The sequence below is a fragment of the Nomascus leucogenys genome, chromosome 18 (assembly GCF_006542625.1).
Source record: "Nomascus leucogenys isolate Asia chromosome 18, Asia_NLE_v1, whole genome shotgun sequence".
NCBI classification, from domain to species: domain Eukaryota; kingdom Metazoa; phylum Chordata; class Mammalia; order Primates; family Hylobatidae; genus Nomascus; species Nomascus leucogenys.
The window spans coordinates 66,382,001-66,395,190 of NC_044398.1; the positions used below are offsets into that span (position 1 = coordinate 66,382,001).

Genomic DNA, 13,190 nt, shown 5'->3' on the forward strand with positions numbered 1-13,190 from the left:
ACAAGCTTCAGTAGCTGATTCGATCAACTGGAAGAAAGGGTATGCATGACTGAAGATCAAATGAATGAAATGAAGAGAGAAGAGAAGTTTAGAGAAAAAAGAGTAAAAAGAAATGAACAAAGCCTCCAAGAAATATGGGGCTATGTGAAAAGACCAAATCTACGTCTGATTGGTGTACCTGAAAGTGACAGGGAGAATGGAACCAAGTTGGAAAACGCTCTTCAGGATATCATGCAGGAGAATGTCCCCAACCTAGGAAGGCAGGCCAACATTCAGATTCAGGAAATACAGAGAATGCCACAACGATACTCCTCAAGAAGAGCAACTCTAAGACACATAATTTTCAGATTCACCAAAATTAAAATGAAGGAAAAAATGTTAAGGGCAGCCAGAGAGAAAGGTTGGGTTATCCACAAAGGGAAACCCATCAGACTAACAGCTGATCTCTCGTGAGAAACTCTACAAGCCAGAAGAGAGTGAGGGCCAATATTCAACATTCTTAAAGAAAAGAATTTTCAACCCAGAATTTCATATCCAGCCAAACTAAGCTTCATAAGTGAAGGAGAAATAAAATCCTTTACCGACAAGCAAATGCTGAGAGATTGTGTCACCACCAGGTCTGCCCTACAAGAGCTCCTGAAGGAAGCACTAAACATGGAAAGGAACAACTGGTACCAGCCACTGCAAAAACATGACAAATTGTAAAGACCATTAATGCTAGGAAGAAACTGCATCAACTAACAAGCAAAATAACCAGCTAACATCGTAATGACAGGATCAAATTCACACACAACAATATTAACCTTAAATGTAAATGGGCTAAATGCTCCAATTAAGACACAGACTGCCAAATTGGATAAAGAGTCAAGACCCATCAGTGTGTTGTATTCAGGAGACCCATCTCACATGCAGAGACACACATAGGCTCAAAGTAAAGGGATGCAGGAAGATCTACCAAGCAAATGGAAAACAAAAAAAAGGCAGGGGTTGCAATCCTAGTCTTTGATAAAACAGACTTTAAACCAACAAAGATCAGAAGAGACAAGGCCATTACCTAATGGTAAAGGGATCAATTCAACAAGAAGAGCTAACTATCATAAATATATATGCCCCCAATACAGGAGCACCCAGATTCATAAAGCAAGTCCTTAGAGAACTACAAAGAGACTTAGACTCTCACACAATAATAATGGGAGCCTTTAACACCCCACTGTCAACATTAGACAGATCCATGAGACAGAAAGTTTACAAGGATATCTAGGAATTGAACTCAGCTCTGCACCAAGCAGACCTAATAGATATCTACAGAACTCTCCACCCCAAATCAACAGAATATACATTCTTCTCAGCACCACATCACACTTATTCCAAAATTGACCACATAGTTGGAAGTAAAGCACTCCTCAGCAAATGTAAAAGAACAGAAATTATAATAAATTGTCTCTCAGACCACAGTGCAATCAAACTAGAACTCAGGATTAAGAAACTCACTCAAAACCGCTCAAATACATGGAAACTGAACAATCTGCTCCTGAATGACTACTGGATACATAACGAAATGAAGGCAGAAATAAAGATGTTCTTTGAAACCGATGAGAACAAAGACACAACATACCAGAATCTCTGGGACACATTTAAAGCAGTGTGTAGAGGGAAATTTATAGCACTAAATGCCCACAACAGAAAGCAGGAAAGATCTAAAATTGACACCCTAACATCACAATGAAAAGAACTAGAGAAGCAAGAGCAAACACATTCAAAAGCTAGCAGAAGGCATGAAATAACTAAGATCAGAGCAGAACTGAAGGAGATAGAGACACAAAAAACCCTTCAAAAAATCAATGAATCCAGGAGCCGCTTTTTTGAAAAGATCAACAAAATTGATAGACCACTAGCAAGACTAATAAAGAAGAAAAGAAAGAAGAATCAAACAGATGCAATAAAAGATGATAAAGGGGATATCACCACTGATCCCACAGAGATACAAACTACCATCAGAGAATACTATAAACTACACAAATAAAATAGAAAATCTAGAAGAAATGGATAAATTCCTGGACACATACACCCTCCCAAGACTAAACCAGGAAGAAGTTGAATCCCTGAATAGACCAATAATAGGCTCTGAAATTGAGGCAATAATTAATAGCCTACCAACCAAAAAAAGTCCAGGACCAGACGGATTCACAGCCGAATTCTACCAGAGGTACAAAGAGGAGCTGGTACCATTCTTTCTGAAACTATTTCCATCAATAGAAAAAGAGAGAATCTTCCCTAACTCATTTTATGAGGCCAGCATCATCCTGATACCAAAGCCTGGCAGACACACTACAAAAAAAGAGAATTTTAGACCAATATCCCTGATGAATATTGATGCAAAAATCCTCAATAAAATACTGGCAAACCAAACCCAGAAGCACATCAAAAAGCTTATCCACCACAATCAAGTTGGCCTCATCCCTGGGATGCAAGGCTGGTTCAACATACGCAAATCAATAAACGTAATCCATCATATAAACAGAACCAAAGACAAAAACCACGTGATTATCTCAATAGATGCAGAAAAGGCCTTTGACAAAGTTCAACAGCCCTTCATGCTAAAAACTCTCAATAAATTAGGTATTGATGGGATGTATTTCAAAATAATAAGAGCTATTTATGATAAACCCACAGCCAATATCATACTGAATGGACAAAAACTGGAAGCATTCCCTTTGAAAACTGGCACAAGACAGAGATGCCCTCTCTCACTACTCCTATTCAACACAGTGTTGGAAGTGCTGGCCAGGGCAATCAGGCAGAAGAAATAAATAAAGAGTATTCAATTAGGAAAACAGGAAGTCAAATTGTCCCTGTTTGCAGATGACATGATTGTATATTTAGAAAACCCCATCGTCTCAGCCCCAAATCTCCTTAAGCTGATAAGCAACTTCAGCAAAGTCTCAGGATACAAAATCAATGTGCAAAAATCACAAGCATTCCTATACACCAATAACAGACAAACAGACAGCCAAATCATGAGTGAACTCCCATTCACAATTGCTTCAAAGAGAATAAAATACATAGGAAACCAACTTACAAGGGATGTGAAGGACCGCTTCAAGGAGAACTACAAACCACTGCTCAACGAAATAAAAGAGGACACAAACAAATGGAAGAACATTCCATGCTCATGGACAGGAAGAATAAATATCATGAAAATGGCCACACTGCCCAAAGTAATTTATAGATTCAATGCCATCCCCATCAAGCTACCAATGACTTTCTTCACAGAATTGGAAAAAACTACTTTAAAGTTCATATGGAACCAAAAAAGAGCCCACATTGCCAAGACAATCCTAAGCAAAAAGAACAAAGCTAGAGGCATCATGCTACCTGACTTCAATCTATACTACAAGGCTACAGTAACCAGAACAGCATGGTACTGGTACCAAAATAGAGATATAGACCAATGGAACTGAACAGAGCCCTCATAAATAATACCACACATCTACAACCATCTGATCTTTGACAAACCTGACAAAAACAAGAAATGAGGAAAGGATTCCCTATTTAATAAATGGTGCTGGGAAAACTGGCTAGCCATATGTAGAAAGCTGAAACTGGATCCCTTCCTCACACCTTATACAAAAATTAATTCAAGATGGATTAAAGACTTATATGTTAGACCTAAAACCATAAGGACCCTAGAAGAAAACCTAGGCAATACCATTCAGGACATAGGCATGGGTAAAGACTTCATGTCTAAAACACCAAAAGCAATGGCAACAAAAGCCAACATTGACAAATGGGATCTAATTAAACTAAAGAGCTTCTGCACAGCAAACGAAACTACCATCAGAGTGAACAGGCAACCTACAGAATGGGAGAAAATTTTTGCAATCCACTCATCTGACAAAGGGCTAATATCCAGAATCTACAAAGAACTTAAACAAATTTACAAGAAAAAATCAAACAATCCCATCAAAAAGTGGGCGAAGGATATGAACAGACACTTCTCAAAAGAAGACCTTTATGCAGCCAACAGACACATGAAAAATGCTCATCATCACTGGTCATCAGAGAAATGCAAATCAAAACCACAATGAGATACCATCTCATACCAGTTAGAATGGCGATCATTAAAAAGTCAGGAAACAACAGGTGCTGGAGAGGATGTGGAGAAATAGGAACACTTTTATACTGTTGTTGGGACTGTAAACTAGTTCAACCATTGTGGAAGTCAGTGTGGTGATTTGTCAAGGATCTAGAACTAGAAATACCATTTGACCCAGCCATCACATTACTGGGTATATACTCAAAGGATTATAAATCATGCTGCTGTAAAGACACATGCACACATATGTTTATTGCGGTACTATTCACAAGAGCAAAGACTTGGAACCAACCCAAATGTCCATCAATGATAGATTGGATTAAGAAAATGTGGCACATATACACCATGGAATACTATGCAGCCATAAAAAAGGATGAGTTCATGTCCTTTGTAAGGACATGGATGAAGCTGGAAACCAACATTCTAAGCAAACTATCGCAAGGACAAAAAACCAAACACCGCATGTTCTCACTCATAGGTGGGAATTGAACAATGAGAACACTTGGACACAGGGTGGGGAACACCACACACTGGGACCTGTTGTGGGATGGGGGGAGGGGGGAGGGATAGCATTAGGAGATATACCTAATGTAAATGACGAGTTAACGGGTGCAGCACACCAACATGGCACATGTATACATATGTAACAAACCTGCACATTGTGCACATGTACCCTAGAACTTAAAGTATAAAAAATACAAAAAACAAACAAACAAAACCCTGCACATCTGTGTGTGGGAACTTCAAAAATCCACAACACAATGGAATAAGAGCTTGATTGTGAAAATAAACGTTTCATTAATTTGATTTTTCATTGATGTCTTTTTTTTTAATTAAACCTTATTGCTGGCCAAGGAAAAGACATTCCGCAGTAGAAAGAACACGGATTTTGAAGTGAAACAGATTTAGCTTGGAATCCTAGCTTTGCTGTTTTACTTTGTGGTAACATTGGGTAGGTCATAACCTTTTTGAATTTCCTCATCACTAAAAGGGGGTCATACTCTGAAGCTGATATGAGGATTATATGACCTGGTCTGTGTGCAGTCCTTAGGACAGAGCCTGGCTTTGCTAAATGCTCTGTAAACATTCCCTCTTGTCAATATGTATCCATGTAAAGCCCTACACAGAGTCGGCACCAAACAGATGCTCCCCCACTTCCCCCACCTCTTACTTGCCAATTTTTCTTCTAGCTTAAATGAGAATGGATTTTACCAAAACCCGAGTCACAGTGTTGCGTGCTTTCTGGGATCTGATCTCTTCTCACTCCCTGCAATGGGTTGAATGGTGGCCCTAAAGATATGTTCTAACCTCTAATCCTGGAACCTGTGGCTATTCCCTTATATGGCAAGAGAGTGACTATGACCTTATATCTGAAAGGATGTCATTAAGCCAAGGACTTTGAGAGGAAGAGTTTATCCTGGATTATCTGGGTGATCCCTAAATGCAATCACATGCATCCTTAAAGGAGAGGCAGAGGAACTTTGAGACAGGTACAGAGAAGGAGCGATGTACACAGACGAGGCCAAGTGAAGATGGTGGCAGAGACCAGAGAGATGAGGCCACAGCAGCCAAGGGTGGAAGGACCAGGGAAGATTCTTTCCTAAAGGTTCTAGGAGTAGGCCCTCCGCTGACTTTTCTTTTTTTTTTTTTTTTTTGAGGTGGAGTCTCACTCTGTCACCCAGGCTGGAGTGCAGTGGCGCGATCTTGGCTCACTGCAACCTCCGCCTCCTGAGTTCAAGCAATTCTTGTGCCTCAGCCTCCCAAGTAGCTGGGACTACAGGCGCGTGACACCACATCCAGCTAATTTTTTAGTTTTACTAGAGACAGGGTTTCACCATGTTGGCCAGGCTGGTCTCAAACTCTTGATCCTAGGCGATCTGCCCGCCTTGGCTTCCCAAAGTGCTGGGATTACAGGCATGAGCCCCTGCGCCCGGCCTGCTGCTGACATCTTGATTTCAGACTTTTGGGCACCAGAACTGTGAGAGGATAAATTTCTGTTGTTTTAAGCTACCCAGCTTGTGATAATTGGTTACAGCAGCCCAGAAACAATCACACAGTGTATTAATCTGGGCTAGAAGACAAAGCCCTTCCTCTCCTTTTCCAGCAACTTGACAAGAGAAAAGACCTGTGCCAGAGGGTGGTCCACAGCCCACACAGGTGTGTGCAAACACACTGCTCAGCCTCGTCAGGCATATTTCCTCAGAGACCCCGGCAGGGCCAGGCCCTGCTCACCCCCAACAACACAGAGGAGTGGGTGAGGCCCTGAGGCTACCCGCCCCCCACCCCCCACCCCCCTCCCCCACCCCCCTCCCCCCGCCGACCCCTCGCCTTTTTTTTTTTTTTTTTTTTTTCCTGTTTTCTCTCTCAGGTTTGGGATTCTTTCAGGCGCAGCAAAACTTTTCTTTCCACAAGTCGTGACAAAGCTTACAACGCAAGTATCTTCAGTTACATAATATGTAGACTTTAGCAGGAACCTCTGTGTTCTGTAGTAAATGGCTTTACTATAGGTCGCTTCCTGCGTGTGTGGGCTTTGAGAGGGAACACAGCCAGAAAGAACACGTGGGACCAGAAGAGACGTTGCTATGGTGAAAGCTGAAAGCACAAAAGAGAGTGGAGAGTTCTGAAGACCCGGGCTTCCTCCCTCACAGTTTTGCAAAGCCAGCCAGAGACCATGCCCCTGGCCAGTCAAACGATCTGATCGTTAGGCCTTCCAGCAGCTCTATGAATATGTAATATAGTATTATCCACATTTACAGTCAAGGAGACAGAAGCCAGTGGAGATCAACTAGTTTGTGCAAGTTCATGTGACTAGGAAGAGGGCAGAGACAGGACTTGAGCAAATGACCATCTGTCACCAAGACCCTGGCATGCCTCGTTGCCTCTAGCTAAAGGGAAATACAGGAAAATGCATGTGGAGGGATTCAGGCTTACCAAACCCACCTCGTTGGAGCCCTGAAGGTCCTTCTGCATCATATTCTTCCACCATTCTCTGGGCAACCATGAGCCAGAGTCAGTGCTAGGCCAGGGATTGGCCGTGTGCAGGAAGCTTCCTATTGCCCTGTTGTATGGATGGAGAACACCTGGGCCTCAGTCCCCTCTGTTGCTATTTAGTGGGTTGTTGTTATTATTATTAGGAAGGACCCAATTTTGAACCTCTCTGTGCTTTAGTTCCCACATCTGAAATGTGGAAGAGTGGTAGGTTGGATGACTGGTTCTCAATCTGTGCTGTCCATGAGAACTTCCCAAAGAGTGCTGGTTGGGCCAACCACTGCAGTTAAACTGGAATCTCCCTGGGTGGGATGCAAGCATCAGCATTTTCAGAATTTCTTCAGATGATTCCTTTTTCTTTTTTTTGAGACAGAGTCTTGCTCTGTCACCAGGCTGAAGTGCAGTGGCCTGATCTCAGCTCACTGCAACCTCCACCTCCCAGGTTCAAGCGATTCTCCTGCCTCAGCCTCCCAAGTAGCTGGGACTACAGGCGTGTGCTCAGCTAATTTTTGTATTTTTAGTAGAGACGGGGTTTCACCATGTTGGCCAGGATGGTCTCGATCTCTTGACCTTGTGATCTGCCCACCTTGGCCTCCCAAACTGCTGGGATTACAGGTGTGAGCCTTTGTGCCCGGCCCAGATGATTCTTAAGTACAGTCATGTGAGAACCAGCAGGTAACCTGATTGCTAAGGTTCTTCCAGCTGCAATGTCTTCTGTCCCCATCTGCATGTAAAGCCAGTGCTGCTAGGGTTCACTTATCCAGATAGTCACGATTCATGAAAAACCCTCAACTAAAGCCCCATGCTCAACTTTTCCTGAGAAAGTCACCTCCCTTTGGTTTGTCCAAAAATATAATACTTAAAATCTGTATAATAGTCTCAGCCCTCATGGTCTTTCATGCTTTTAAGAAAGAGGAAAGATTAATGGGGTAATAAAACTATTCAGGAATGGCTTAATTATTATTCTAGGTCTTGCTATAAATGGTATCGTAGGGTTCTGAGAAAAATAATTAATGTAATTTAGTCATCCAGTACTAAGCCCTCATTTGATCTGAGGACTGCTACATTCAGGCTGAAGGTAGAGAGATGAGTAGTCTTTTGCACTTCAGAAACTCCCAGTCCAAGGTGATAATAACAACGGCAATAATAATAACAGCTGCAGCCAAAATGGGAAAATACTTATTGAATATCAGGCATTGCTGACAGGTGCTTTTTATATGTTATTTTAGATCCTCACAACAACCCTGCTAGGTAAGCATCATTTCCTCCATTGTATTCCTGGGGAAACTAAGGCCAAGAGAGGTTAGGTAACTTGCCAAGGTCACACAGCTAAGAAGTAGCTGATCTGCCATTCTGATCTATGTCTATAAGATTTAAAATCCCATGCTCTTTCCACCATATGATAAAACCTCTAGAAAGAGAGAAAGGATTGAGAAATAGAGATAAAGATGGCAGGGAGATGGTTAACTTCCATGGGAGAGAATCGGGCCCAGGTAGAGGAATTGCTGTGAATTGCTCACATGAAAGGTGTTATAAGAAAATCAGTCTTGTAATTCTGTATCTTAACTATGTTTGGGGCTCAATCCTGTTAGAAGGTACAGCACTGGAACATGTAAAATTCATTACGAAGAGCTAGTTCTTCAGTCAGTCCCAGCTCCCTCCAATTAGTCTTCAAAAATAAATCCATTGTGTGTTTCGTGGCTCAGCAACATCATTTTTTAGCCAGTGTGAGCTCTTTGGTTCTTAGCAGATTTTCACTTTTAATGACTGCTATCAGTGATATAAAATGTACCAGGAGGAGAAGATGGTGGTGGGCACAGCTGTGACAACCCCTTTCTCTATGGTGTTCAGATCCAAACATGGTATGAGCCGGCACATTCTGAAGGCACACACACACACACACACACACACTATTCCAAATGAGCTAAGACCTGGAGAACACACCATATACATATATACATTAGCTAACTCAGGAATCTAAATATAAATTTATTTTTGGAGAAATCCACTGGGCTAAAATAATTCACCCACGAAGCCAGATGTAGCTTGAGGGGTAATAAACATGCTATGACCTACAGCAGGAAAAGGAAAAAAAGAATAAAGCAATACATTTTCTTAATGAGGCTTTTTCAAACCACCATTTCATGTTGTAGCCAAAACAGATAAAATCACCAAAGGAACTTAGGATCTTGAAGAATATTCAGAGACTGTAGAAAGTGGTTTAAATATTAGATATTTAAGAAAAGATTCTAAAAACATTTGTTATGTTTATAAAATGGAAATTTCATGTTTATACTAAAAAAGATTTACTATTACACATATGTATTACATGAAGATGTATATAGACAAATTGCATATGCAAAGTGTATACACATAGACCACATAGCCAAATACATGATATTATAAGGATAAGTTGATCTCACAGCAAGATTTTGATGTGGAAAATTGCCTCCACTGCAGAAATTATAAGTAAGGAAGATATACCCTGTCATTGCAAATAATAGCATAGGGATATGTCATTACACTACCTTGGATGAGATAACATATCAACCCGACATAAATACAGGCAACATCTATTCCTGAAAGGAATCAAAAAATGCTTACGAAGATACAGCAATGAGATACTGGGCTAATAGAATGATAAAAAAAGTGATGTGTTCTTACATTGCTTAATCTAATTTTTAAAAAAGATTTGGAAAAAACAGAATAAAGATGACACTACCTGAAATAGTTGGTGTGCTTGAAATCCAGTTTTTAAAATTTGAAGGTAGGAATACTTCAACAAGATCATAAGCTCATACAACAAATCATAAGCTTATTTTTCTGTTTCAGAAGCTTATCAAACTAGAAGTGAATATTTTGAACAGGTTTGTTTTCTAGGTGAAATCCTCTTTCCCCATCCTACATAGCAAATACTCATACACACACACACACACACACACACACACACACACACACACTTCTCTTTCTCTCCTTACAACTGTAAATCCATACCATGAGACTAAGGATGCTAACAACCAAAGAATGTGTTAAAGCAGCATTTTACCTCTTTGCTGATCAAACACAGAAGGGGTGCTGAAATCCATGGTAGCCTGTCTCATCATTTACCATCAGAATGGCAAAAAGCATCCAGGTCTCTAGAGAGGAGAAAACACCATCTCAAACATTACAGTCAACACGACAGTCAGAGGCAGCATCGTTTGCCAAGACCTCTGTTTCAGGATTAAATGTGCATCAGAGCTGCAGGTTGTTGTCCAGGCAAGGTGATGAAAATAGGTAAATGCTATTCCTGTAAATACCTGCTAGGAAAAGAGTTTCTCTATGGCCTCATTCAACAGCTGTACATGGGCATAATACACCCTCCACCCCCAAATAAATAAACACAATTACTCAAACTCTAAAAAGATAGTAAAATTGTATGGGCCACCTGCCTTGGACCTGGGCTGGGAAAACACAGCAGATCACGGAGCTTCAGCAGCTGGAATGTCGCTTTACACCAACAGAAATCTGAATGGGTGAGTGAGGATTCACAGGGCCAGACAGAGCATGTGCAAAGCTGCCAATGCAGTTCGCATTCGGCTGTGCTCTTGGCGGAGTGAGAACTGCATTTGGGTCATGTGAGCAGAGAGTGCCATCTCAATGGAATAGGATGTAAATATTGTAGCAGGAGGCTGCTGGCCATGTGCTGTGTGGAGTAATTATCCGTGTTGGCAGTCTTCTTCACTCCCCTTTCAGCTCCGTTCTCCAAATGACAGGGAGGATGGGGAAAGGCGTCATTTGAAAGGTGACATTTCAAGGCTCGAGTATCTGCGGTGATAAAATTAAAACAGTCTGCAGTCACAAGGGTGTTTATTGTAGCATTACATATAGTGAAACCTGAAAAATCACCCGAATGTACCTCATTCAGGGAGCAGCTTAAGTAAATGGCAGTAAATTCATACTCTAGATTTAAAAATCTGACATAAATAAATCTATGTGTATTTATCTGGTGACATGTCACTAATCTATTGTTAAATGAAATAAACAAGTATTTCATTTGTTCACGTTTTAATAAAGCCAGAAACCACTCACTGTATACATTATTTTTATATATTCAGAGGAACCCTGAAAAAGATGTAGAAAGATACGTACTAAACTGCTAATATTGGTTCCCTCAGGCCACTGTGATTAGAGTAGGAGATTTCTAACTTGTTCTGTATCAATCTCTGTATTTTTGGCTTGTTAATAACCAGTATCTATAATCTTATATTTGTAATAAAAATATGATATACTAAATTCAAACAAAGTTCTATATTCTAGGCACAACCAGATTTTTGGATAAGTCAAACAGCCATATAGTAGATGCATTCATAAATGCTATTGATAGTGGTAATAACTGTTTTCTTTTTAACTTAATTAGTGTGTGATTGTGGAAATAAAAGCAGAAACCATTTTTCTCTGTATATGACCACCTCTGTTTTGATATGGACTGATCTAGTGTATAATTTGTGTTCACTGATAAGCAGGCTCCTTGCTTTTCTCCTGCCTCATATTTTCTCAGTGCCTATCATTAATTTTCCATCAACAAATTGGGGGGCCTCTCTTCTTTGTGACAATACTGCTACTCACTCAAAAATACTATTCATTCTCCTTTCCCACATTAGCCCCTCCCCTCAACATGCTCTGCGTTCTTTTTATTTAAAAACACGGACAGAACATATGTCTTACAAATCATTACCCAAAATGTGCTCCTTAGGTAAATCTCTTACATTTCCCAACACCAGTTTCTTGCATTAACCATGAGAGCCAGATTTAGGGGCTGCGAGTAGATTGAGGAGGAAACTGAGAATTACACCAGCAGATCCTCAGCTAAGGAGAGATGGCTCAAGCTCATCTGGCTGACGGAGGTAAAAGGGTTTTTTGCCATTCAGTCCCAAACAAGAGAAAAACAAAAGGTTTAGATGAACTTCCCTTTCATTCATTTGTTCTTCAATTCATCAACTGTTAAGGAAGGAGTACTGTGCTCCAATCATTTCTACAGGCACTAGAGAGGCAAGATAGGAAATGTTCCCACACTCAATGAACTTACACTCATGGGCGCAACTTTTGCTCCTGGCCATGCTGGAGTAATAGGGACTGGATTCACTGTCCTTCCTTAAACAACTGGAAAATTGGGCAAAATAAGTAGAACAGTTTTCGGACAGCAGGAAGCACAGGACAGGGATCTTTGGGAGAAGATAAACAAATAAGGTCAGTGTGAGTCCCCAGCTTGCTATCTGGGGAGAGTTTCCAGGCTGCAGCACATGGAGGGGATAGAGGGCTGAATGGTTTGTGGAAGGGCCCACAGAAAGGAATGTTCTCATTCTAGTCCTCAGAACCTGTGAATATGACCTTATTTGGAAAAGGAGTCTTTGCAGATGTAATTAAGTTAAGGGTCTCAAGTTGAAATCATCCTGCATTATACTGGTGGGCCCTGTGTCCAACCACAAATGCCCTTATAAGAGACATGCAGAGAGAAGAGGAGGAGGCCATGTGGGCGCAGGGGCAGAGAGGGGAATGATGCAGCAACAAGCTAAGGAACACTTGCAGCCACCAGAAGCTGGAAGAGGTATGAAACAGGCTGTCCCTTAGAGCCTTCAGAGGGAGGAGGCCCTGTTGACACCTTGAGTTCAAAATTCTAGTCCCCAGACTGTGAGAGAATAAATATCTGTTGTTTTGAGCCACCAAACTTGTGGTAATTTGTTACAATGGCTTCAGGAAACTAATACAAAAGAGGAACTCTCAAAATAAATGCAAAGTCTCTAAAATGATTACAAAACCAAATTAAAATATACAGACATTTTCATGTTTTGAAAAGGGTTGCTTTGGGCTCATTTTGAAGAAGGGCAGTCAAAGAGAATGGAAAGGGCCTGAACTTGGGTTTGTCTCTTGTTAGGTGTGTGATTAGTACAAGTTGATGCAGTGCAGGTGAGCCCCCAAATTCGGACTTGGCCTGAAGGGTTGTTGGCTTTGCCCAGGAAAGAATTCTGTGGTGGAGACAGTAACTTTTACTGAAGCAGCAGGTGTACATTACAGCAGCAGCAGACGTACTGCTCCTGTGGACCAGGGCTACCCCATGGGCGCTGTG

General features: G+C 41.1%; 1 protein-coding gene across 1 annotated transcript in view; it reads right to left on the reverse strand.

Annotated features, from left to right (window-relative positions):
- Positions 1–10,216, reverse strand: part of ANKRD55 (ankyrin repeat domain 55) — a 133,669-nt gene extending 123,453 nt beyond the window's left edge. The window contains exon 1 of the mRNA XM_030798602.1: positions 10,131–10,216. Within this exon, the coding sequence (XP_030654462.1) occupies positions 10,131–10,188 (58 nt within the window). The 5' untranslated portion in view covers positions 10,189–10,216. The remainder of the gene's footprint in view (positions 1–10,130) is intronic.
- Between the last annotated feature and the right edge of the window lie 2,974 nt (positions 10,217–13,190).